This window comes from Miscanthus floridulus, chromosome 1, assembly GCF_019320115.1.
Source record: "Miscanthus floridulus cultivar M001 chromosome 1, ASM1932011v1, whole genome shotgun sequence".
NCBI classification, from domain to species: Eukaryota; Viridiplantae; Streptophyta; class Magnoliopsida; order Poales; family Poaceae; genus Miscanthus; species Miscanthus floridulus.
Window position 1 is genome coordinate 8,640,212 of NC_089580.1, and position 27,430 is coordinate 8,667,641.

Genomic DNA, 27,430 nt, shown 5'->3' on the forward strand with positions numbered 1-27,430 from the left:
TTTTGCATCAGCCCCTTCCAGGAATCGGCAAAGTTGTAATTTAGGCCATGTTTAGATGCACTCAAATCCATACCATATTTTTTGAAAACATGGCTCCAGTGAGATCTTTTTTTCCAAAAAAGGTAATATTCACTCTCTAGCAATACCATGTTTTGAAAAATAGATTTTTGTAATTTTTGACAGAAGGCTTGTTTAGTATGCAATAGAATTATATTATATTGGATCCATTTTTTATGTATTTTCATAATATTTACTTACGAAACAATTGATAATATGTTATATAACCAACTAACCTGTATAAATTTAGAAACTACCAATTAGAACCGTTAGATGCTGATCCAATGGATGGGGTGAGAGGTGGAATTTTTTTGCGCTTAAGCCCCCTACCCGTCGGCCTTTTTTTGCGCTTAAGCCTTCTCACCCCATCCATTGGATCAGCATCTAGTGGTCCTGATTGGTAGTTGCACAGGTTGATTGATTTGCACCTGATATGTTACCAACAAGTAAAGGCCAAAATATACTTCAAAAGACCTTGTAATCGCAGTTCACTTCCACAATTTTTTTTTTCAACTTTTTACACGTTAAGATAAATGCTCTATCAAACAAAACTAGATTCTTCATGTAATATCCCAAAGAATCTAATGAAACTAATCTGATTTTATAGATATTGGTGCATTTCCTATAAACTTTGATTTGAAATTATACCTGAGCAAAATAAGCCCGGCCCAAGCCCGATGGGTTTTAGCCCGTCCACGAACCTTACTGGACAGGACCTAGGCAAAGATCCCGCTACCCAGAAAATTTTTTCTTGGCCCGAACCTGGTTCGAAATACTGTTTTTTTCTATTTTATGCTATAAAATGCATGGGTGGCCCGCCCAGGCCTGGACCCGGCCCAAGCCCGGCCCAAAAAAAAAATAGGCCCAACCTATCTAGTAGAACGGTCATGGGTGGGACTTTTTCAGCTCAAAATAACCGGAGATTTTTTTGGCCCGGCCCAGCCCACAAAATGCTTAGGTCTATTTGAAATAGACCATAATTTAGAATAAAAAATATACATCTATTCTTACATCCACTTGAAAGGCTGACTAGCAAATTGTCTGGAACCTGCCGTTTTACATTTCTACACTTTCCTTTCCTCTTCTTCAGACTGAGTCAATCTATAAGACAAAAATCACTAGGCAAATGTGACACTGTATCCCACACATACGAAGCGAGAGTATATATCAGGCATACTACACCAGAAGATGCCCAAGCTGTTTTTTTTTAGCACAAAGTGCCCAAGCTGTTTTTTTAGCGCAGAGTGCCCAAGCTGATGGGTAAAGAAATATGACATTAAATCAACTATCAAAATTGTTTTTAATTTACAATTCTTTCAACCCAACTAAAACTACCAAGTGAACAAGGTATATAGCTTTACAACTTCATCGACGATGTGGAGAGAGCCCAGTCTCGTACACATCCGTGCAGTTCTGCAACTGCAGCCGATATACACGCAGGATGCAAGCAGTGCCCCTTTTGCAAAACCTAAGGGCACATGAATGCGAAGCAAACCCCAACCCTGGCTCGGAAGTACAAATATAGAACACAAAAGGTCAAGCTGTGAAAACTATCATATGCTTTACACCGTTGAGATCATTTGGTTAGCTATGACGACAGCACGGACTGTAGAGCAAGCTGTTGCTGTGGTTGCAAAGAAGACCAAGTCGAGGCTAATACTGAAGGAGGCAATGTTGCCTGAAGTTGCCTTAGTAGATTAATCATCCTGCTGGCAGTCTGTTCTGTTGCTAGATCTTTGCCGGCACACAATATCTGCATTCCGTACAAAAGGCAGATTACGTCAAGTAAATAATGCTCTAAGGCCATTGAGAAGTCACTTGGATAGCTCAGTTTCCTCCAAGTGCTGGTCTTTTAAACAGTTAACCAGTGGCCAGTGGCTTCAGCTTCTCTACAAAGCCAATAAGCTACAGCTATCTGAACTGGTGTGGAGTTATCATGCTAGGATGGCAGAATCCACTAGATCTGTAAATTCTTAGTTCTTTTTCCAGTGTTTTTTCTTAAGATCATTGCATTATCATGCCAACAGTAGTGTTGTAATAACTGGTGTTAATTGTTGATTAGCAAGCACACATGGAAAGGTAAAACCATATGCTTTAAGAATGCATTTAGCAGTCCTCTGGTGCCTCTGCAACGGTTCATGAGTTGCAATTTATCCATATTCCATAGACCTTGGGAGACTAAAGGGGGATAATATAAAGAAAACAAGATTCAGGAAAATAGGAAAAGGTACCTCTGCAAAAACAGACACAATCTTTGGAAAATACTGATTATTATGACCCAAAAGCTCCCTCTCAGACCTGTTGAATGTTGATTACACAAAAAAAAAATTAGCTGTTAAAGAAACATGAAATAAAACAAAAGTCTAGACAATAGGGAATATTGGTTAATCTCAGGAAAAGCAACTCTGCAGAAATAAATTGTGGGAATCACTTACTTCTCAAGCATCGCACACAGCTGTTCATGGACAAGCTTGGCCTCAATTAAGTCATTTTTTATCGGAAGGCAACTTAACCAGGCAGGAATTACCTGTTCAATGAACCAAGTGATGTATGGTCACAAAACTTTGTACAGTTCATAAATTAATGATGTAGCAACAAGACTGTTAGCAGTTAATATGAATTGCCCATCACTTCAACTGTTGCATTGAGAAATGGAATGATATACTACAATAAGGCTCAATGGAGCAGGCTAGATGCCAAGACAAATGCTAGAAGAACCATATGCCTAAGTATTGTTGAGTTTGGATATCTTGAAAGCATAAGATACCTGAGATACATCGATGCTATCACGATGAAATTGACATATTTTTCCAAGAGCGGAAACAGCATTGTCGTAGGCCATCGCATTATCCAAATCCAGGGCATTAGGATGTTTGATTACATTGTATAATCTGGATAGGGCCTCTGTAGAAATAAACAAGATTGTTAACAGCATGGAATGACATGCAACTATACACAAATCCAATACAACATAAATACAAAACATACCCCCAGTGTGAGGCCTAAATGCAGAACCACCACATTCGGCACAAATGCCAATTCCATACACCGCGGCCTGAAAACAGCGAGTTGGAAATGAAATCGCACACTCTTAAGAGATAAAGGGTTGCTGTTGCACATAATTCTGCTGCACTGGGATGTAGAACAAATAAGAAATACAAACCTGCCTGACATCTGGATTTTCACTCATGCAGGCTTCTAATAGAGAAGGAAGGTATGCATCATAATACCTGAGAACCAGATATCATAAAAAACATGTAAAATGATCACAACTCACACCGATCTTTCACCTTCACCAAACAAAGTGCTATGCATGGATCGTACAACTGTTACCTAACTGCTGCTTCACGGCAGTGCTCGGCAACATCATCAAAAATGCATATGGCAATCCTTCTTTCTTCTGATGTTTTATCCTTGCCCTAAATTGGTGGAATGTTAAAAATGTACAAACAATGTTTAGTTTACCTATCATTCAACAGTGCATTTATGTTTCATGTGAATATGAGTTCGAGGTAATTAATCTAGAGTAACATCAAATTGTGAGGTAGTGTTCAGTGCTCACAACCCCAACAAGCAAAGCAAATGCACTAAATCCAATGGTTCATCATCTCACTTACCAACATAGGTGTCAAATACACGGAGAGTTCATCAAAGATTGGAAGAAAATAAGCCTTGAAGGTTTTAACAAGAGTGCCTAGACAATCACCAACCTGCAGTCACAGAAGTACAGGTTTTCAAACCAATAAGGTTAAGTAATAAGCACTAACAATTGTTCCCCACACAAAAAGTAGGTTCAAAGCACAATACAATAATGCATCCACCTTTCCAGTAAATTTCTGAGGTAGCTAATTTCTATGTTAGTGCACAAGCATTTGTATCAATCAGAAGCATGAATAGATCTGGTATGCCTTTAAGGAGAGTTAGAAACTCCGAGATTTCAGTAGCTTACTTGGTCAAAGATTTCATCTTCCTGTTCGTTTTCTTCTCTGAGTAGCTCCTCTTCTTCAGAATCAAAGTCCTCGGCCCTTGCCCTTTCTGTTCGTTCTATCCTCCTGTTAGTGCTTGTAACTATTACTTCTTTGATTCCTTCCACTGCAGATCTTACTTGATTTTCCTCAAGAAGTGTTCCTGATAGCTGATCGAGAAAAATGGGTAAAAGATTATTCGAGTGACAGCACACAATACCAAATGTAGTACAAAGCTAAAAAGGAAAATGATGCCTACAAGTTGATTAAAAGCAATGACAATGTCTTCTGTTACAGATATAAGAAACTACTAAGACTTTATTTCTGAAAAAGGTAACACAGCACATTAAAGGATAACTGGGTACGGGTAGGACTTTTGCCAAAATAGCCAAGTAGCATGGTAGGACCATGTAAATATGAGCTTTAGGACAAACCAAGTAAACTCTGGACAAACTAAAAAAAAAATCCGAAAACCCACTATAATTTAAACAACTCGGTTTTTTGAACAATCTCATTATCGCACTGTTTAAACCACACCAATATGTCCAGGTCCGCATGGTATCGTGCATGTATTCAAAAGTAGACACAATCATAGTCTGGTAAAGGGAATGAGATTGTAAATAATAAAGCATGTAAATTTAACAGCCATGTGAACAAAAGAATGTGAGGACATGAAAACTGTACTTGAGATGAAGCAGAAGTTCTCATGAAAATAAGAGGTCTTTTCTTCAGTCAAATAGTATCAAATATCATACAAGTACAGTATTACAAACCTGTATAGATTCATTCAATGATTCCAGTATGCTTGCACAAATTTGTGGCTCAGGTTCCTGCTTAGAATTCCAATTACATGCTTAAATCAAATCATGTTAACGAACATAACAAAAACTCAAGAAGTAATACGCTTTTATCAGCATAACGCCCTTACTTTATGCAAGGCCTCTACAAGGGCTGGAACTATGTAATCAGACAGTTGCTTAAGATAGGATTTATCACGACCTTGAGCTTGACCCTTTTCTATAGCCAATTTTGCTGAACGTAGAAGCTCAGGCATTGCTGCAAATAGCATATAATGTATAGCACAAGACAACATGCTAAAAGAAGTAAAGACATCAAAATTTTCAGTCGCATACCTGAAATAGCTGCCTTCCTGACTTCTTCATGAAAATAGAACTTAAGGAGAGGTACAAGCGTAGTCGTAACCTGTACAGATCCAGATATAGCTGTAGCTCTTTCATGAAACTAGAACCCGAGGAGAAAGAAGAGGTTGAATAGTGATATAACCTGATCAATCCATGGGAAAAATCCTTCCTTGAGCTCATCAGCGTAGCAACACAGCATATTACATGCTGTAGCTTTCTCCTCCAGTAGACTAGTTCGGATGCCGATCCTCTTATCACCTAGTGTGATAGTCTCGACACTGCAGTAGTGCAGGCAGTGAGTACAACATTGCTAGTAGACAGAATAAGAGCCTGAGACTGAGAGCATCTCCACGAGTTCCCCTATCCAACCTTAGTGTCAAAAACTCAAAATTAAGATTCATAGAGCAAAAATCACCCTCCAACAGCCCTCCTTATCCAACATTTTTTATTTAGTGGCAATGTTTTCTGATCGTCCGATTAATCGCGTCGTCCTTATCGGTACTTAGCACTTGATTAGGCCCTCCGATTCGATCAGAGCGATCAGAAACATGATCGTCCGATTAATCGTCGATTACTCGCGATTAATCGTCCGATTAGGTCTCTTTGCCGATCAGCACTAAATAGGCAGATGGGCTACTTCGGTTTACTGGGCTATATTTATTTTGGGCCAGGCCCATTAGGGTTTCTCAAGGAGGAGGCTTCAATTTGGATGATGATTTGCTTATTTAGATTTAGATGGCTGCTGAATGCTTGATTGAATGGCAGCTAGTGTTATCTTAAAAACTCTGAATGTTGTTTGCAGTGTTTAATTATTTAGTTTGTAGTATGTACTCAGTACTCGTACTATATTAAGTAAGCTGTGGACTATGCTAGTTTTCTTAATTCCTACTTTTCTGGATCTGGATTGAGTATGTGCTGCTGTAATGCTTCAGTCTGTCACACTATTCTTTTGCATCTACTTACTCAAGTTATCTATTATTCCTGCAGAAAATCAGCAAACATATGGAGGCTGGGACAAGAATATGGAGTCAGATCTCATAGGTAAGTAACCAACTAACTAGAAATATGTTCGATGTCTACTATATAAATATATAGTATATGGTATATTATATATATATACCATGCATATATGATATATACTTATATAGTCCTGCTATATGCTGGATGATTATATGGACGATTAGACCGATCAGAGGTCGATTAATCGTCCTGATCGTCCTAATCGGTACCAAACCGATTAGGAACGATAAGCCGATCAGAAAACATTGTTTAGTGGTATCCTAAATCACCCTCACTCTCCCTCAAATTTGTGGTGACATGTCCACACTATATGTTATTTGAGATTGAGGAACTGTTGGAGAGATTTGTTGTTGGGATGCACCCTATATGAGGATACAAGGGAATTACGTGTAGGAGGACTCTCAAAGATGTTTTAAGACCTAAAAAACCTTCTATACATGACTATTCAGATAATTCATGTTTGCTTAACTTGCTAGTGAGATGGATATGATGACCCAAAAATGTGAATCCAATACAGGATATGAAACAACCATTGATATCAACATGACATGGGCAAATTCTTAAGATGTGCCTATGACCACACACATTAGATTCAACATTTCCATCATATGGCTATCACCAAAAGATGAAAGGTATCCAGGAAACAAAACATAACGAAAATGACATACTATCAAAAATATGGAAGAAAAAACTAAACATACCCCTCGTCATCAGATTCACCATTTTCATCTTCTGGTCCAGAAGAAGTGACACTCACATCTGGTTTGAGCTGAGCAGACTGGAGCAGAGGGGGCATAACAACACTCATGTATGGTAAGAAATCCTGACCAAGGCATTTACACAGTCTTGCCCATGCCTACAGAGGCGAACAGATAATTCAAATGAGAAAAAAAATTTGAATTGCCAAAAAAAAATTGAGAACAAGGTTTCAATTTCTAACATACTTGCAGCATGTAACTTGTTATAGGGTCATCAGCCTCCATCTGAGATCCTTGCAGTGTCATAAGGACCTCCATCACCTAACACAAAAATGAATTATCAATAGCATTAACAGATACAGAACAGATAGCATATAACATCCTACAGTCCAATTTGATTTCTTTTATTGAGTACAAAGGCCACAAAAATAATGTTTTATAATACTTTTATAGAAGGAAAGAGTTATGGACTGTATACTGTAATATAAGGGGAACTAGCAAACCATTACCTGCTTAGCATCGTCCTTAAACTTTTGTTTCCCAACTGCCATACCAACTAAACTGATGCATTCCATGGATTTGGCACGCAACATTCTGTTGGATTTATCAGTTGCATTCATGAGGATAGCCTTGAGGTATGGCATTACCGCATCATAATATTTTTGGAAGTGTTCCTGAATCAATAAGATTGAATTTTTTTGTTAGAATGTTAACAAGAAGACTTGAACCGTATTTTCTGATATACCTGAGAAGAATCTGCTGCTGATGCTAAAGCAGTTAAAGCAGCTTCTTGCACCATTTGGTTTCCAGTCTACATCATAAACATACAAGTTTCAAAATAATAGAATAGATATTATGCTCATGCCTGATGTCTATACTGTATAAAGTTAAGGTGCAAAGACTAGATGTGAGACCACCTGAAGCAACAATAGAAGTTTCCCAACTATTACATCCAAGTACGGTGTCAAAATATCAGGTCTGCAGTTTTCACTGAAGTTCAGAATAGCTGATGCAGCATGTGCCTGAACTTGTAGGAAATAAAATAAATATTAGAGCATGCCTTGTTGGTCGGCTTATGCGTTGATGAGGAGCAGATATAGCAAGTCAATTACAACAAATAAAAGCATGTGGCAGGAGAATCAGATGCATGCAGAATGTCTGACACAGGTATTTATCCACTGCAGCAGGCCCAACTTCAGGCCCTCGACTCTATGTAAACCAATAGTCAATATAATATACCACTAGATTTATCAGAGATTAGTAACTTGAATAGCTTGTAAGAATAGTTGAATGATGAACATAAAGCCAGAAAACCATCAAAATATTCTCTGAACTCAAATGGTACCAAAACTAGTGGAAACTAATTCAACTTGACTCCAATTCCAAAATGTGGCTACTGCAACTAAGGCCCTGTTTAGATTCCAAAAATTTTCACCCCAAAGTGTCACATCGAATCTTACGGCACATGCATGGAGTACTAAATGTAGACGAAAAAAAAACTAATTGCACAGTTGGGTGAGAAATCACGAGACGAAACTTTCGAACCTAATTAGTCCATAATTAGACACTAATTACCAAATACAAACGAAAGTGCTACAGTAGCCAAAACCAAAAAAAATTGCCATCTAAACGCGCCCTAACAAACTTGTACCATTAAAACCTACAGTGTTCCTGTGCAATCATCACTGGAACAGAACGATTTTAAAGCTTTAATATATCTTAATTTGGTTCAAGGAGAAGAATCAATCCAGAACCTTTTGATCTCTTGTGTGTTCTCAAGACAATTTTGGTTCAGGCTGTTTCACGGGTTGGCTTACATATGCTAGCTCCTGGTCTGGAAGAGACTTCCTTTTTTGGCTGGTGGGAAAGAATTACGTCCAAGGTGGATGGTGATGTAAGGAAAGGGCTCAACTCTCTGGTTATTCTTGGAGCTTGGTCGATCTGGAAAGCCCAAAACCATTGCATCATTGCGTTTTTTATGGCTCTGCCCCTGCACTAGAGGAAGCTCTCTTGCTTGCTAGACAGGAACTACACCTTTGGTGCCTAGCAAGAGCCCGAGGGCTTTCCCACCTGGTGGCGATTGCCCCTGGTGAAGTTTCGATGTTGGTCGAGGTCAGATATTTGCAATTTTTGGCGCGTATGTAAACTGATTTATACGTAGCTATCTAGCTAGTTGTCTAGTTGCTTGGGTGGTGGTGTGGGTTGTAAGGGCTCTTTCTCTTTTTCTTCTTAATATAATGATACGCAGCTCTCCTGCGTGTCTGAGAAAAAAATCTTAATTCGTACCTCATACATTAGTATTCAAAGAAGGAGAAGTAATAACAAATATAAATACAAGTCAAACTTCTGAAAGGCAATGATGTGTGCAGGCATAGACAGACGAAAGGTACCTCAAACAGCACAAGGGTGGTATCATATGTGAGGAGCATCCACACAACTCAGATCTAAAATGCGCTGGTTACATGTTTTCCGTGGTTCATATGCACTCACTAGTTTTGGGTTTTGGTGGAATGGTTTACATGTAAACTGTAATTGCTAAGAGTGTCAGGCACACGACTCTTCTAAAATTCATTAGCCTTCCATATGTTTCTAGTTGTTCAGTTGTTGGGTCAGATATACCTCAGATGTGAGTTCTTTAGGAAATCTAAGAAGCACCGAAAATGTCTCTCTCCTATGAATACCTTGCGATCAATCTGGTAGATGTAATCATGCAAACATCTCCAAATTTGAGTAAACTATGCATGCCATGCACAACACAAAACATTCAGCGAACAATATGCATAGATATTAGCAACAAAGCACGACACTTTAGGCAGAGAAAATTAATTGATGAACAAAATGGCCAAAAGATGCCAACTGCTGGGATGCTGACTATGCATAGGTATTTAGCAACAAAGTGCAACGAAAATTAATTGATGAATAAAATGGCCAAAAGATACCAACTGCTGGATGCTGCCTCAATAAACAAAGGCTGAATCTTATTTCTATGTATTAGACCTAAAACATTATCCTATTGAATAATAATCCAAAGTATATCCAACCTCAACACATCCAAATAGCACACATAAACTAGTAAAGGTACAATGGTATCATTAATACGCTAACTACAACAGTGATACATTAGCCACTCTCTAATGCACATTACTGTATCCAAAACAGTCATTAGATACCACTTAGTGTGCCTAAAATAACTTGGGCAACTACACTTCTGTGGATGATGTCATCAATCACACTAGACCAGTGTTGTTTATATAAACTAAACAAAGTAACAAAGCATTAACCATATATGCATTAAACCCATGGATTACAAGATCTTCTCTGCTTTCAGAAATCAAATAGAAACAAAAAAGATATTATAAGGGCCAATTGCATGAGAAAATGAAATAAAAAAAGATACAGCAATCACTTGCCTGTACGCGTGGGTTCTGGACATCATCCATTGCTGAAGCTAGTGCAGGTAGCACAACATGGTGCAACTGATTTTGCAACTCAGGTCCCAGGTCCGTTGAAAGCTGCCCTATTGCATTAATTGCTGCCCACCTCACCCGTGGGTGAGGATCCTGGAAAGAATTCAGCACCATCCCAACCACCTGCTCCAGATTCTTAATCATCACCTTAGCAGAGCCCTCTGCAATCTGAGCTATGGTCACCAGTGCAGCATTCCGTCTCTTCCAATCTTCAGAGGAGAAAAACGATGGGAGCAACTCAGCTGCCACGGCTAGAACCGTATTACCACCAACAGCAATTGACAGCCGGTCCAGACACTCCTGTGCGAAAACATAGCTTCCCGTCTCTCCAGCGTCTTCCTCCTCTGACACCGCGGCATGCCATGCCGGTTCATCCTGGACATCGAATAGCATACTCATGAGCACCGCAAACAGCCGACCAACGTACCGAGGCAGCTTCCGCATCATCCCGGGCGCACGCTCCCGTGCCTCGGCAAGCGTGACGACAAACTCGACGGCAAGGTGGCGGGTGCCGTCCTCTAGTCCTGGGGCCTCGGCAATCTGCAGCATGGAGGCGACCACGTCGGGCAGCTGGCGGCGCAGGAACCGCGGCTCCGCGCCGGCGAGCTCGATCATCATCTCCAGAGCCTCCTGGGCGGAGCCCTCGTTCCCGCAGTTGAGCGACTCAGCGAGAGCGCGCATCATGGCCGGGAGGAGGTCCTGGAATTGATCGCGAGCACCGGCAGAAGGAAGGGACTGGATGAGGCTGATAGCCGCGTTGAGCCCCGCGACGCGCACGTCGGTGGAAGAAGGGTGGGAGAGCGCGGCGAGGAGGAGCCCGTGGAGGTTGGGGAAGCTGGCTGCGAGGTGGGAGGCCAGCCGGGCCAGGATGTTGAGCGCCGACTCCTGCAGTCCCGGCGGGGAGGACGGGGAATCGATGGACTTGTACAGGAAACTGAGTAGGTCTGGCCACGCGTTGGCGGGCAGGAGGAAGGAGGCGAGCTCGGCGACGGTGTCGGAGAGCTTCCTGGACACGGACCTGGGGAGCGCAGGCGCGGAGGCGGCCGAGAGGAGCAGCGCGCGGAGCGAGGACTGCGTGGCGGGAGACAGCGCGGGGTAGACGAAGGACTGGGATGACGGGGCGATGAGGCGGCGCAGCAGCACGGCGGCGATGGGCGCGGAGGGGTGCGCCGGGGAGAGCAGCAGGTGCGCGAGGCTCAGCGCGAGCGCGTCCGGGTGGGACCCGCGGAGGGCGTGGAACTGCTGCTCCGCGCGCGACCGCGCCTCGTTGGCCGGGGAGGTGAGGTCCGCCAGCAGCGCCGTCAGCGCCGCCGGGTCGGCGCCCAGCACCGCCGCCGCGCCCGCCTCCGCCTGCGGATCCATGGGGGCACGGAGCGGCGCAGCGCGAGGGGAGCGAGGAGGCGGGGGGATTCGGGTGGCCGCGCGGGATTTTTTTGGTTTCGTGGGGTGGGTTTTGCGGGGGGAGGCGGGGGGGAATTTTTGGGAGCGGCGCGGTGAGGCGAGGCCGAGGGGCGAAGGCGGGCGGAGGAGGGAAGGAGAGTGGAGGCGCGGGGCGATGGAGAGTCGAGAGTCGAGACGGCCGGGCCGCGGACACTGGAGGGTGGTGCCGTGCTGGGAGACGGGGCCCAGGGCCCAGGGGCTAGGAAGTGGGGAGTTGGAGGAGTACACTAGTACTGGTCCATGAGGAGTGGGTCCCGGATGGTCATCAAAATCAGAACAGCGCACGCCACAGCTCACCTGCTAATTATGCCAGCATATTCTGATTAGTGACTTCTTTCTTTTTTTTCTGGTTAGGCCCCGTTTAGATGCCACTCAAAAGCCAAAAATTTTTGCATAGTACCCGTCACATCGAATCTTGCGGCACATGCATGGAGTATTAAATGTAGACGAAAAAAAAACTAATTGCACAGTTGGGTGAGAAATCGCGAGACGAACCTTTCGAACCTAATTAGTCCATAATTAAACACTAATTGTCAAATAAAAACGAAAGTGCTACAGTAGCCAAAATCCAAAAATTTTTGGATCTAAACGGGGCCTTACTTTCAGACTTCGATTTTTGCGACGAACTTTTTGTAAACTTGGATTCAACAGAGTTCTTGACGGGTCACTTTTCTGGAAGCTAAGATTTTCAGATTTAACAAATATTATGGCTCTGCTTGGTTCAAACAAAATCTAGTCTAAAGTAAAAAAAAAGACATGGGACTGGTAGATTTGTTATAAGCTTCGTTGTGACAGTTTTAAGGTGTTCCAATAAGCGTCATGTACACGAAAAAAACTAATCCACTCTAACCTAAGATTTTCTTTTCAGTGGGGCTAATGTTTATACAATTTAGATGTTGGAGTTACGATTGTTTATATAGTGAAATCCACTTGCATATTTATTCCTACTATCGCCCTGTTCGTTTATGTTTGTTTGACTGGTAAGTCATGGCTGAAAGTACTGTTGTCTGATTTGGTGTGAGAGAAAAATACCGTTCGTTGGCTAAAAAAGTACGGTTTATAAGTTAAACAAGTCCAAACGATGCACGGATGGTCCGATGAACACGGGATAGTACGGAGTACACTCTAAAAATAACGAGGCACCAAACTTTCTGAAAAGTACTCTTCTTAAACGTCTTCTGGAGCATGCGAACGGTTTAAACACATGATATTCAACAAATTTTAAAGCATGACCTCACGAGGCCAGACAACTGTCGCTCCGGCTGACGTCTGAAGCCGGCCCCGTTCCCGTCCGAAAAGCAAGAGATCCGATGTCCAGAACCGGAGCGACACCCTCTTTTAACAATTTACTCGTGTCGTTTTCGCTTCCCGAAAAATAATTTTAATTAAATATATATTAAAAAATATTAATATATATTAAAAAATATTAATATTTATAATAAATAATTAGTATCACCGGATCTGTGGTCTCGCGTCGTACTTCTGTGCTTACCTCGTTTTACTAGTGCACGGCAGCCGCTCGATGAAATGCTGCATGCGAATTTCTATGTCCGGACTGCCGAATCTGAAGTGCTGATCATCATAGCAGGTGCAAAAAATGTAGTAGCACCGGTCCTTGCTCAAACCAATACACTGGCTATAGACTTGCTACTGCTAACCTAGGACATTTTTTTTTGTTTTTTTAGAGCTTATGGACCTTTCAAAAGCCCATAATAAACTTCCGAAAAAGATAAAAACCAGAAGTTTATTATAATAAACTTTTGAGTTTTTGGTTCATGGGAACTGTTTAGATTTTGAAAGGTCCAAAAGAGTCTATAAATGATCAAAAGTTGAAACAAACAATCGTTTGAAATTATAAGACATTTTGACTTTTCTAAGTACGTAGCTTTTATATTATATGTACGTAGTGTATACCTAAATACATAACAAAAACTATGTATTAAAAGAAGTTAAAGCGTCTTCTACATTAAAATAGATGGAGTACTAGGTAGGCGACAGTTCGTTATCTAGAATAAAGGTAGGCAGCAGTTGAGGCAGGATCGTGTTTGCGCAGAGCTACCTTAGCATGTTTGCTCCGAGCTGGCGATGAGAGAAGGATTTTCCGGGCAGCAAGCAACGGTAGCAGCATACCCACCAAACTTATTATGTGGGTTGCTCCTTCGCAAAAGGACCATTTATTGAACAGTCTCTAATTAGCATTCCAGCACACGGAAATCAGAATCATTGTCTCTGTATTTTGTAAACTCGTAATCTGAGCTTTTGTTGTTTCTGAAAAACATACATTGGGAATATGAAGATTTGTTCACCATCAGAAGTCGTGAAATCGCCAACGATCACTTGCCTTGGTTGATCAGACAACCATATGTATACCTATATCTTTTATATATCTTATACTTTCATTCTCCACTAACATTTATCTCACCATACAAGTTGTCGACATCAATATCCATTAGCACGCGACTGTGACAGTCCACTAGCACATTGTATGTGTCTTCGTTCAACCTATCCACTAACTTGCAATTGTCCACATAAACGTGCCACACCGTTCATTAACATTCATTATGATAGTTTATCTCTTCATGTAAATAACTATAAATAATCTTATTTTATTATAAATCATATGTGATTTTCATAGCAACGTACATGGTATTCTTATAGTTTTATGTAAAAAACATATCACAATTTCTAAAATCTAGATAATTTGACGCGTATCATAGAAAAAACGGATATTATTCATCAAACCGAAAGCCGAAATGGTGGCCTACCGGTTACCATGCCATAGAAGGTGGCATGCTAATTCATGGTGAGAAGGTCTTACATGCATTTTTTTTTGTTTCTATCACGGAGATTAAAAACGTGCTTGGTTTCCAGCCACACTTCGCCACATTGCATATGTGACAGACTAACATCACCGCATATATATATGTAGAGTTTGAAACGATCTATAAGTTTGTAGTTGATAATTTTTCTATTTAATAATAAATAGAAAAATTATCAACTACAAATTGTAGATCGTGTCGTGCTCTAAAAGTTTGATATAAATTTTGTATTCATACAACTCCATATGAAAAAGTTATTCTTTTGAGTGCTTTTACAGTGGTTGGGATCGCTTCCTAACGCATCCCAACGCTTACGCAAAATAGCCATTTTAGTTGTTTTTATTCGTCCAAGGGCAGCATGGTCATTACGCACAGCCCTCCCCCCCTCACACCCCACGCCCCCGCCGTGCTCCCTCTCCCCACGCCGAAGCGTTCAGCTCCCCAAGCACGCACCTCATGCGACGCTGCTTCTCTCCATCGCCGTGGCCACCGCCGCCGCCACCGCCCTGCTCTCTCCCCCACTCTAGCAGCCGCAGCCGGCCTCGCACGCCCATCGGAGAAAAAATGATAGGTGGGCCCCACTGCCACGTCAGCAAAACCACCAAAGAAAACCACTTTGAAGTGGTCAAGGGGGTACTTTGATTGTTTCCAAAAGTTAGGGGGGTATGTTGTCCTTTAGGCCCTGTTCGCTTCCTGGGGAATGACCTACAGGAAGAATTCCCGGCCGGATCGGTACTTTCATTTTTATTAGCTTTCCATGGCCGAAATCGTTCCTGGCGTCGAATCGGCTCAAACGAACGGAGCCTTATTGTAGTTCAAGTAGGTCTTTCAAAAGCAGCGACTAGTTTAGGAGGGTGAATCAGACTTTACTTTAGAAAAATTAGTGCAAATCTAGATAGAACTTGTGTAAGTTTTCTATAAATGATCATTTGGCCTTAGTTTTAAAGTGGCATATAAATTCACCCCATTTTAGACATCTTCGGTCCCTTCAAAAGCTGCTTCACATATTTAACGCCTATAGGGATAAAGTTAATCTATTGAGTACAATGAACCCTGATACACATCTATGGCTCAAGTTCTCATATCCTCGAAGACAGGTCCATTAGACAACTCAGGGGGTGCACTGATAGTACTATCACAATGCAAGAACGAGGATCACAATATCTTTGTTGTGGTCACCTGTTTCTTAAGATTTGACGCCCCCCCCCCTATCACAATGCAAGAACGAGGATCACAATATCTTTGTTGTGGTCACTTGTTTCTTAAGATTTGACAACCCCCCCCCCCCCCCCCTCTCGATAAAGACATCACCTATGTTTGTCGGTTCAGCAGTGGATGACTATAATACTCAGTCTTTGTAGGTAGGGAGCTACAAGTTTGTAGCTTGGAAAGAAACTTTCCAAACCTCTATACAGTGAATGCTTTAATATATTTAGACTTTTATGAAAATTACTTGTAGACTTTTAGAACTAACATGATAAAAATACCGAAACATCAGCAAATGGTTATGATTAAGAAATGGATCATGGACGTTGAATGCATCATTCCGGTCATGCTGCATGGCCCGAGAGGTCTCTTCGGTTTGGTGACAAGAAACCAAACAAAAATATGTTCTCCCTATTCAATGCCACGCCAAGTCAGAGCAAAGCAAAATTTGGTTCCTGGTGAAGTTGGCCAACCAAATTTGAGCTGCCCCAGTTTTGCCTAGTCAAATATTGGATACTCTCTTGTCTGAAAACCAAAGAAAAATTTCGCGGATACAGCCCAAACAGGCAGCAAAGTGCATGAATGAAACCAGAGGCCCAGGAGCCAGCTGTCTTTTTTTTTTGGGAACCCCAGGAGGCCAGGAGCCAGCCATTGGTCGTACGTCAGACAACAGCAGAACCGGCTGGCGCCTGGCTCACGTGCTCGGTACATCCCCATCCGAAAAAGGACCCAGCGCAGTGCTCCGATGCTTCGGTGGCTTCCGCAAGATGCACACGATCAGTCGAGCACCACCAAGGCACCAACTTCAGAGCTCGACTTCGGTAGGACCGTAAGCAAGGTCCCCGTACCGCGGTGGCATGCAGCGGCCGCGAAAACGATCGCGCGCCGGTCCGCCGGATCCCGGCGCAGCGCAGGGGTCCCCGCCCGGGCCCGTGCGACGATCAACAGGCTGTGTCTCCACTCTCCAGGTCACCCACGTCACGGCAGTTTTCCAGCTTGGGGGCGGACCACCGCACGGCCGGAGTTCGATACGTGCATGCTAGTGCCGACACACGCGCAGGAGTTGGGTTGCAGTCTTGCGGACGCGACAGTGCAGCGCCGCAGCGGCGGGAGATTCCCCTGATTTCTGCTGCGATGCAGAGAGGGCAAAAGGCGAAGCAGCTGGAACTCTGGCCCTCTGGGTGGGGGCGTGGGGCAAGCAGCCGAGGAGGCGACGGGGGTGGAGCTCGTGACGTCCCCACGACCGAGCCGAGTCCCGGCAGGCCGGCACAGCCTGGGCGCCTGGCACCGACCGAGGCGGCAGTGCAGCGCGCACGGTGTCTGGTCGGGGCCAGCCGCCAGCGAGTCCTCGCTTCATTTGCTCCCGCAGGCCGCATGGCACCTGCTTCACGAGATGAGATAAGGCCCGCCCAAGGACGGGATCTGCATTGCACCGGCTGCTGCTTCCTGAAGGGCCCAACATTCGTGCTGCCGTGCAGACCATCGCAGGCAGGCACCACGTGAAACGCAACGTGACGGTGCTCACCCAACTTTTGGTTCAGTCGCTACATTAGAGAGTTTTGTTCAGGAAGCCTCAAAGAGGTTTGAGGTCTCCTGACTCAGAATTTTCGGACAGCAAGCAACAACAGCAACCCACCAACCAAACTGCGAAGACACTAGAGTTGAAGGTGAAGCGAAATTTACAGCGTCCCATCAGAAAAATTACATCTCTTTTGTTGAAGTGCATTGGTGGGCCCCACCTCCACGTGCTTGCCACATCCAAGATCGTTCACAGGCGCCAGGTCGAACGTGCCAGGGAGATCAGCAAACTGGTAAACGAGGTATCAAGGGTTTGCCTACATCAAGGAAACCAAAGAGATCAGCAAACTGGTAGCGAAAATGAGCCGAATAGCTCAGGGATTTGAACAGGACAACTCATTGTTCACAGTTCACCACTGAGAGACTATATAAGCTGCCTACAAGTTCTTTTCCATCAAAAGTTCAAAACTATAGAGGGTATATCCAATGTACTACTGAAGGCATACGCAAATCCTACACCATATGATGTAAACAGAAGTTGAAACTCTCACTGTGAGATGAAATATGCCCAACCTTCTATGATCCAATTAGCTGTCACAATTTGTTTACTGAAATGTGAAATTCAGTTGCAAAGATGTGCAGTCAAGATGCTCAACTAAAACAAAAACCTTTCCAAAAACCCACAACGCATTGAATGGATCTAGATCTCAGGAAGCACGCCTTTCTAGTGGGAAGATTACAGTTTGTACTTTTATTTTTACTAAAAAAACAGGTAAGAAGAGAGAAAGATCACCTCAAGAACGCAAACATACTTGGTAAGAGAAATCATCCTTTGACCCTTCTACTAGATCTGCCAGTGTCCACCTCACTCTTTTTCAATTCCAAGCTTGCCACACCAAATGACTGCTTGGCCTGAAGGGATTTATTAGCGCTAGTGTTCACGCTTGATGTCAGAATGTCACAACTCGCAAGAGCCCCCTTATGTGCAAGTTGAGACTAGAACCTCGTTGCGGCACACATGGTGATTTTTCATATGTTATCCAACAGAGGAACCACCTGATTTACAGCACCGCTGTCCACATTAATTTGCTCCATTCAACAATCAACAAAGCATTCTGTTTGCAGCAATCACCACAGTCGTCAGGTGAAACAGTGGTGTTTCTTTGAGTATTAAGTAGATAAGCAACACTTTCACTCCCGCAAACAGAGGTGCAATCATGATAAGGACCATTCTGTTAAGTGTGAATGTAAACGAAAGAACAATAATGATTGACAAAGGAATAGTTCTTCGTTGCACTGATCATTGGTGTTTTACCTGAAGCAGACTTCTCGAATTCCAGAGCATGGGCCCCTACAATATCCTTGTCCGTGCAAGCATCTGAGTCTACTTGCACAACCTTTTCAGTCAACGTAGGTTCTGTCCAGAGCTAAGGGTGAGCTTCAGGATTACTAGACATATGAGTAGTTGCATGTAGAGCAGCGTCAGAAACTGCCCACGTGATCAAAAGCTGATCTGAGATGACCGGTATGCTACAAAAATTATTTCTGATGGCCTTTCAATGAATCCCGTGGAACAGGGATGGCTAAGGACCTCTGAACTTCTTCATGTGCCCCATTTCTCAGAGAAGTCGCTTTTCCGTGATGAGTGGCATCCAACGTTTCTCTGTGTGATGAGTGCACAGACAACATTCACTCAGCTTCATTACATGCTGATTTTAGTGGAGTAACAGCAAGGAACAGTGCAAAACCAATAGATGCACAAGATACCAGGGCTACAACGATATATGGAAGTAGAATAGGGTTTTCAGTGTTCCCTTTCAGGTCATTTGTCCAAGTGCTATCACCAAACAGAACTTCGGCCGCGAAAATGATATTTGTAAACAGTGTTAGAAGAAATGCTAGGAAGGACAATATTTCAACATATAGAGATATCCGGTATCTGCCCATCAATAATCTCGAAGAGGAAATGCGGAAAACAGGTATCACAGACGAAGGAAGGTGCATCGCTTGGATAATTGGGCAGACCATGAGTAACTGATATAACCCTTCAAAACCTGCAACCTTCGCATGGTATATAGTAGCAATCATGGCAAAAACCTTAGGTAACAGATGGTGCGCAAAAAGAGGCAGCTTTACGCCAAAGAGATTCTCTGAAATTACATCACTACCAATAATACATGTCATTGATACGATGTGGCCTGAAAAGAGAAGGATCACCAATAATACAATTGGCGCCACATGATTTGTAAATACCTGCAAAATACAAGAACCCAAATGAAATTCAGGAAGGAGCTTCATCCTTCAATGCACACTCCAAGCTCAAAGTGATACTATCTATATTGAATATGCATTGGCCAGTTCATGCGGAGGCTAAGTTTTTCAAGAAAGGGTAGAAAGGCTGATCAAAATTTATTGCTGCAGCTATACATTCAATGTGGAAGAATTTGAATTTTAGTGAGGAATAAGAGCATCTCCAGCAGTTTCCCTATAACTCATTCTCTATGTCCCCATTCAGGGAATGAGCCTAAGGGAGAGTTTATCTCCAGTGACTTCCCTAGAACACATTCCCTATCTCCAATTCAACCTTAGCACTTGTTTCGAGAACTACGTGTGTGTTGGGTTTGAGTAATATGGTAGTCCATCATTATCCCTCACCTTGCTTTTTTGTTTGTCTATAGAATAGAATGGGTTGATTCATCATCAGCTCATTCCTCACAAGCTAATGTATATACATGAAGAATGGGTTGATTCCACCGAAATTCATGGAATAATAAACTCATGATGCACGACCTCATGTAGCATGAGGTAATTACTCAGACCAAACACACCCTATAGGCTTTGTAAGATCTGTAACTTGAACCCAAAATATGCTAGAACTATATTTTTCCTAAAACTGTGCTACTTCAATTAGGTCCTCTTGACCATAGTAACATATTGAAACTCATGCACCATTAGTCCACCCAAAAAATTAGGTAATGTACTTATAATACAATAATTTCACAAAGTTGAAAATCCAAACGTTCTAGGTATAGTAGCATGCCACAACACTAAACCCAAACCCATGGTCATTTCTTATAATTTGAGAATTCGAATGCTGCTCTTACATTAATAGGAAGGTGAACAGAGAACAAATAGCCAGTTGAACAGAAGACTTGATGGATAAGCAAAGAACAGTGACACAAACCTGATTCATTATCTGTCTAGCATCTTGGAAGTTAATGGCCATTGTGGTTTTGGACTCATCAACTGCTGAACTCAGCAGAATATAATTCACAAGAAAGATACCAGAAAATGCAAATAGTATAGAAGAAAGGTGATCATGAAACAGAGAACCAAGGGTATGACCCTGAAATCTTCTCTGAACCTGCACACATGATAATATGATATCTGAATTAACACTGATGCAAGAAGCTGAAGCAGACCAAACTAGCAAATAATGAATCAAGAACAACTCAGTACATTCAGTACCCATATGGTGAATTGGTAATCAAGAACAACCAGTGCAGTCAGTACCCTAACATAAAACATCACTTGCACCGCGAAAGACATATTCAGGACTGATAAGACAAACTTTTAATCGAAGGCATGCTTGACAAAGCTAAGTGCACCAACTGTAGCTCCATATGTGTCATCTGACAATTGCAACTAAACATGTGAACGGGATGTTGGAAATTTACCTGAACAACTGATGAATGAGTATAGAAGTTGTGTACTATTATATTTGTGCCAAGTAGTGCCATCAGTGAGTAAGCACTTTCACCACTCAACTTGGGGAACATTACGTCCGTATTAACATGGGTTTTGGGATGGCTGACTAATAAACCAAGCACAAAACAAACAAGTGTAAAGCCAGATAAGTAGGCATTAAACATTCTAGTCTTCCTCTTGTCCTGCAACCAGCACAAATATAGGAACCAGAATACATTATAAAAAAGTCTTAGAGCAGGTCATAATTTTATACACAGTTCTTTGGGGACATAAATTTACCAGAAGGGAGAGTGTATATGGTAGCATATTAATTACAACACTTGTAAAACATACGACTGTGATGGGATCGTTGCTTTCAAATACAAGGTTGAACCCAACTGCGATGCCTGCAATCTGAAAAGTGTCATATGTTAAGTGTTTTTCCCTTGAAAATGTTAAGTGTTTCAAATGTACGAGCTACTTAAGTGCTCTATTAATTGTAATGGTGCACGCAAATGTATATCATGAGCATAAAAATCCAAGATAAACCATCATCAGAAAATGAATTTTCTGAAATATTTGTAGACATACCCTGGTCAATTCAGAAGTTAACAAGGACAGTCCTGCTTGAAGACCAAGAACAACACATATTTTCTGATCATACTCCTGGTGGCAAATCTATTTGTTCATGTACAGATATAACAAGAAAGAAGTCAAGATCTGAAGAAGATTCTGCTGAAAATAGATGAAGAAAATGTAAAATAAAAGGGATATTTGTAGATAGAATTTAAACTTCAAGCCATTAAGTTTTTGTTGTGACATGTGGATATCTGATGTGTTCTTTTGAAATATGATGGCATTTTTTTCAATAGAAGTATGTCAGCATAGCTACAACACTTAGGATACCATGATTACTCCATGAGCATTTTTTCCAGACACCTCCCATAAACACACACAAAAGACACACCAATAGCACGGGTACATACAACACTGTGGTTCTGGTGAGAGTTCTACAGTTTGCAGTGGCAAGAGAGGACTGAGTAAATTCTTACCTCCGCAAGATTCTTCCCGGTGACAATGCCGATACAACTCGAGAGGTACTGACACAGAATAGCTGACAGATTAAAAAGCAGCACGAACAGGACAAGATCATAGCCAAACCGAGACCCTGCTTCCACTGCCACCAACCATTTACCGTAGTCAAGATACCCCATTGAAACCAGGAGTGTTGGTCCAAGGGTACGGAAAGAATTATGCGGAGCATCCCCAGCAGCCGGGGACTCTATGCATCGCACACCATCCATTGTGCAGGAACAATGATGATATGCAAAAGCTCAGTATGGATCGACTCTACTGAAACCCAACTGTTTACAAACTCAGGCCTTTTGTACTCTCTCGTTATGATCCAAGCAGTCTACTTTGAATTTCCAAAGCCCAGTGTGACCTCCACGTCTGGCACCGTGACAATTACAATAATGAAGACGCTCCTGATTTAAGCTCCATCCATCACGCCACAGTACTTTGCCAACTGGTCTCACGAAAACAAACTTTACACTATTTCCTGCAAATGGTTAATTACGGGGAGTTACGGGTGAAGGAGGAGTAGATCGAGGACACAGTAAAGTGCTTTCTTATATGGAAATGTTGAGCAGCACAATAGTGATAAATGAGAATTATCTTATTGACAGTAAGCCCTGGGAAGATTTATTCAAACCTCTGGCTTGTTTCGGCTTTGGACTGGTAGAAAGCACGAAGCAGGTTCAGGAAGGCACTAATTGATGATGGTAGGTCGGTTGGCTCACGAGGCGGCGAGATAGCTTGGCGATGGAGCCCGGCGATCGAAAGGCGGTTGGTGGCTTACCGCGGTGGTGCTTGCCGACGACGAGCGGCGCGGAGGCGGGCGGCAGAGAAGAGGACCTCGTCTTCCGAGTTCCCACACCTAGGTTTCGAGCTAGTAGGTGCCGCGCGCGCGATTTGCTCGATCGGGAGACGGGAGCGCTGCCACTCATGTCCGCGGGTGCGCCGTGGCCCGTGGGACGCGCGCAATAGGGCGCCACGAGACGCGTGGCGAGGCGAAGCTGGGTGGCAAGCATGCAGGAGGGACAGCGGGGACGCGCCGCTGCCGACGTCGTCGCGTGACGGCGCCGTGAGCCATCCTCATCCAAGAGCAAGCCGCAGCCCCCACGCGCGCGGTTGACGGGGCAGTGATCTGGGCGCTGGCCAGCCGCTACCATACCCAAGTTTTTTTTCTTGAGGGGGGCTACCATACCAAGTTGGCATAGCTGAGTCAAAATTTTACTTTCGAGTATAGTAACTTTTTAAAACTTACTTCCTCCGATATAAAATTTTCGTAATTGTAGGACTTGAGGTGCAATTAAGATGCGTGTAAAATGACCATGTTGTCCCTATATAAAAGGTTTCAGATGCATGGATAGAGTGATAGAACAGACTGATTCCAGTTCGTGACGACGAGCTGCACAAAGCGTTTGAGAGATATTCATGAGAAAAACAAATGGCGTCTTATGTGGGTCCTACTTGATGTGATAGTTTACTACGAGGTATAGTACATATGTATGCAATTTTTTGGGGATAAATTCAAACTCTATAATTGCAATATTTACGGGATAAAGGGAGTATTTTGTATTTAGATTAAAATTGCAAAAATGGACCTGGGCACCACAAGGATATTGAAATATCTCCCGACACCGTAGATTTAGGATCGGATAATCCCATCTTCCTTATCTCTAGGGAGGTTTCTTGCCTCTAAACAATACTCTTATGAGTATAATCTGATCACGAGGCTTATCAACACAATCTACTATCCCACCAAATCCTTTCCTCCTATATGGTATCATGAGTTTAAGTTTTGCTTTCCACACTGCATGTCTTTAGGGAGCTTGATCTCTGTCGGGAGCAACACCATCGTCGTCGCTCTAGCGTGGGTCGTAGCAACAAATCGCTTAATTACCTCCTCTATGTGGTCGGCCTTCATTGGCTGCGTTCGGCTGGTATGGAGGAAGTACTGTTCCGAATGAATTTTACTGTTCACGGATGATTCCTCTCACAAATTCTCCAGATTCATCCAGATTCCTCCAAACGAACGGGGCCATTGTCTAGATCTCCGCTACTAGACCGTGCCTGGTCACCGTACCATCGTGGAGGCGACCGGGTCAGATTGTGTCCCAACCATGCATTTAGGCGCCACCACCGTCGACCTGCGTCGTCGAGCCATCTGATCATGCATTGTCGGAGACGCCTCTATTGGACGACCATCTGTTCTAATTTGTTGCCCACCAATGAATTTAGGATCATAATAAGATATTTCAGCTACTGTTAAATGAACAGTAGCACTTCTCTGAGTAAGCAGACGAGCCAACACTTCCACTCTCACCGATGCATTTAGTATCGTAATAAGATATTTTAACTATACAGGCTGCTATTTTTTATTTTTTTGTTTACATTTATATAGCGGATAAGTCATCCACGTTTGTTAGGTGGTCATTGTTAATGATCCTTTACAGAGGTTTCTAGGATTTGAACCCATAATCTGTATTACTAGACACATTTCCACCACTACACCACACACTAATTCATCGCTATATATAGGATGCTATTTTTTTATATTAACATTTTATAATATTATATTAATTATTTGACTGCAAAAAAATCAAATGAAAAAACTACAAATTTTTAGAACTTGTCAAGCGCTATAATTTTAAATATAGGGCGTGTTCCTCTGAGATTGTTTTGAAAAAAATAAAAAAATGAATCAATTCAAAATATAAGAACTTAAAATAAATATCTAATACTCTAAACAACTGAAAGAATCTAAATGTCTAGAAGGGTTGAACAACCTAAATATTGTGGCAAAACCGCCTAGAATAACACATTTTCGGAGAAGCTTATCTTGCACTAGACACTAAGCACAAAAAAAATGAACTATACCGGACAGTTCCGTCGAGCACACTCCAAGGGAGAACTCGAAATAATCCACGTTGCACATCCAGAATCTAATAATGAGTACGAGCTTACATCCAGAATCTAATAATGAGTACGAGCTTACAATACTTAGTCCATTTCATACAACCTAGGGGGTGTTTGGTTGAGCTTTTGGCTTTGGCTTTTGGCCCCAAAAGCCAAAAGCTCAACCAAAGGGGCTGCTTTTGGATGCTGCTTTTTCAGAAGCAGCTGCTTTTCCGTAGTTCATTTTTGAAAGCTGGTTTGACCCTGCTTTTGGCTTTTGGCTTTCTGCTTTTCGAAATTGGTGGAATAAAAAGCTCTTTCATAGTTGTTTTAAGAGAGATAAAGATAGAAGATATATTTTATACTTGTTTAACCAAACAGCTTTCAGCTTTTCTACAGCTCACAGCCACAGCAGCTTTCTCACAGCTCACAGCCCACAGCAGCTTTTGCCCACAGCCACAGCTCAACCAAACACCCCCCTAGAGTTTTGAAAATTATTTATTACAATACTATAGTTCATAGTGCGATAATTAAAAACGAAAATGTAATAATCATCTAGCGGAAACGATACACGGATCCATCTGTGTCCACCAGAAGAATCCTCCACATAAGAGCTAACTCCTCAAGCTGCACCTGCAACAGGGTAAAATAAACCCTGAGTACACAATGTACTCGTAAGACTTACCCGACTAGTGGGAATAATTTCTCGACTCGCAAGAAACATGATAGGCAATATGGTCTGCCATTTTCTTTTGTTTACAAAAAAAAGCATTACTAAAAGTACATCCTTAGGGTCAAGTTTTATTAGCAGACATGATTACTTAATTAGCTAACCATTCTAGGTAAGCACATGTTCTACTTTTCAGAAAGGGTTGAGCAATCAGAACTATTTCACCATCTTTCATCTTTCAGTTTTTACTACGGTGCTAGACCATAGCCAAGTCGTACCGTTTCACGGAAACGACGATTCATGAACCAATGTATACTAGGTACCCCGAAGCACACGCCTCGCTTGTATCCTAGGCACAATGAGACCAACCCACTCCACTCCTGTCGAGTGATCCAAATCCTCGTCCAAACTTGAACTTCAAGCCCCCACACTTGAGACCCGTCTCAGCATGGTGCTTAGACCTCCACCTTTCTCCGCCTCCAATCACTCGGTCTGAAAAGAGCCGGAACCCATGACAAAGAGCGCAACGAGCATTCCCGCTCCCATAAGTAAGTATGTGCTCAGGATAATAAGTCTGTGACCTAACTACCATCCACAACAACGGATGGTCCTTAATCGACACGGACAGAGAAAACAGTGTAACTAAGCTAAGCCCCATAGCCGCGGGACACAACTTGTTACACCCACCAATAACTCATGCTATATCCCTGTCCGGTCTCTATTTTCTCTTCATCATTTTTATTATGAAAGTAATAATAATCACCTATTATGGGTAACGGCAGGTTACTCATGCTACCGACAACCTAAGCATAGCAGCTACTCAAACCTGCACTAGTAGGACTCTTAGTATATATATATATATATATATATATATATATGCATGTGGTTTTCATAGAATTCCTGTAACGTAAATGCATATCACATATATTTACGATGATTATAAAAAATAAGGGTTATGCACCAGGACTTGCCTTGGGCAGACGTGGTGTCAGCTGAGTCAGTCAATGGCGGCTTCGGGACCTCCTCCTGCACGAGAATCTCCTCCTCATATCCTCGATGATCTCCTCGAACTCGGGCTCGTCGGTGGTCACGATCTCCGCCAACTCGTTCTCTATATGCATACGATGATGATGATGCAACAATTCAGTATTTAGGCAACAATAACTTTTAAAATAAGAATACACATGTTAAGCTACTAAGCTAGTTCTAATGACTAAGATACTAAGCGAACCATCTTCATCAAACAAAATATTGAGTTCAACTAACAAGCACCTAGTTTCGCAATTCAATGGTATGCCTTCATCTCTATTAAAGATTTAATATATATTTAAACATAGAACATTTAACTACCCTAATGTTTAGTCTAGTCTAAGGCTACAAAAATTACAGTGAGCACATAATAATACAATGAAGCTACTGTAAAAATTTCAGGATTAAGCTATCACCAAATTATCACAAAAATTCCTACAATAATTACTTTAATAATATTAAGCACTTTCAAATGATTTAATAGCCTTTAGTATCAACATAGATATATATATGAACTAACTACACTATCAGGTAGACAATGATTTTAGGAACCTAACAAAATTAGTTTCATAATTTTTGGACACCTATACAAATTTATATTAATTATACAAATCTAGCTCAGAAATTAAAATAGAAAGCTATTACCTATTTCTAAGAAAAAGAAAAAACGAAACCGACCTCGTGGCCCACAAACACGCGGACCGCGCGCGTTGGCCGGTCCATCAACGCGGCCCAAGTGGGAAACCCGC

The 27,430-nt window shown here is 42.3% G+C and overlaps 1 protein-coding gene and 1 pseudogene across 1 annotated transcript; both read right to left on the bottom strand.

The window, feature by feature from the left end:
• Window positions 1–1,318: 1,318 nt before the first annotated feature.
• On the bottom strand, window positions 1,319–11,917 carry LOC136539157 (uncharacterized). Its single transcript, XM_066531128.1, has 19 exons — window positions 10,293–11,917; window positions 7,800–7,904; window positions 7,628–7,693; window positions 7,392–7,556; window positions 7,129–7,203; window positions 6,886–7,040; window positions 5,307–5,442; window positions 5,156–5,225; window positions 4,951–5,078; window positions 4,796–4,852; window positions 4,007–4,192; window positions 3,675–3,767; window positions 3,391–3,476; window positions 3,221–3,287; window positions 3,046–3,112; window positions 2,825–2,961; window positions 2,493–2,584; window positions 2,289–2,355; window positions 1,319–1,810 (listed from the first exon to the last, which is right to left on the bottom strand). Exons 1-19 carry the CDS (start codon window positions 11,709–11,711, stop codon window positions 1,646–1,648), a joined length of 3,336 nt encoding a protein of 1,111 aa, XP_066387225.1. The 5' UTR covers window positions 11,712–11,917; the 3' UTR covers window positions 1,319–1,645.
• Window positions 11,918–17,543: 5,626 nt separating this feature from the next.
• LOC136472274 (protein ETHYLENE-INSENSITIVE 2-like) lies at window positions 17,544–23,061 on the bottom strand (annotated as a pseudogene).
• Between the last annotated feature and the right edge of the window lie 4,369 nt (window positions 23,062–27,430).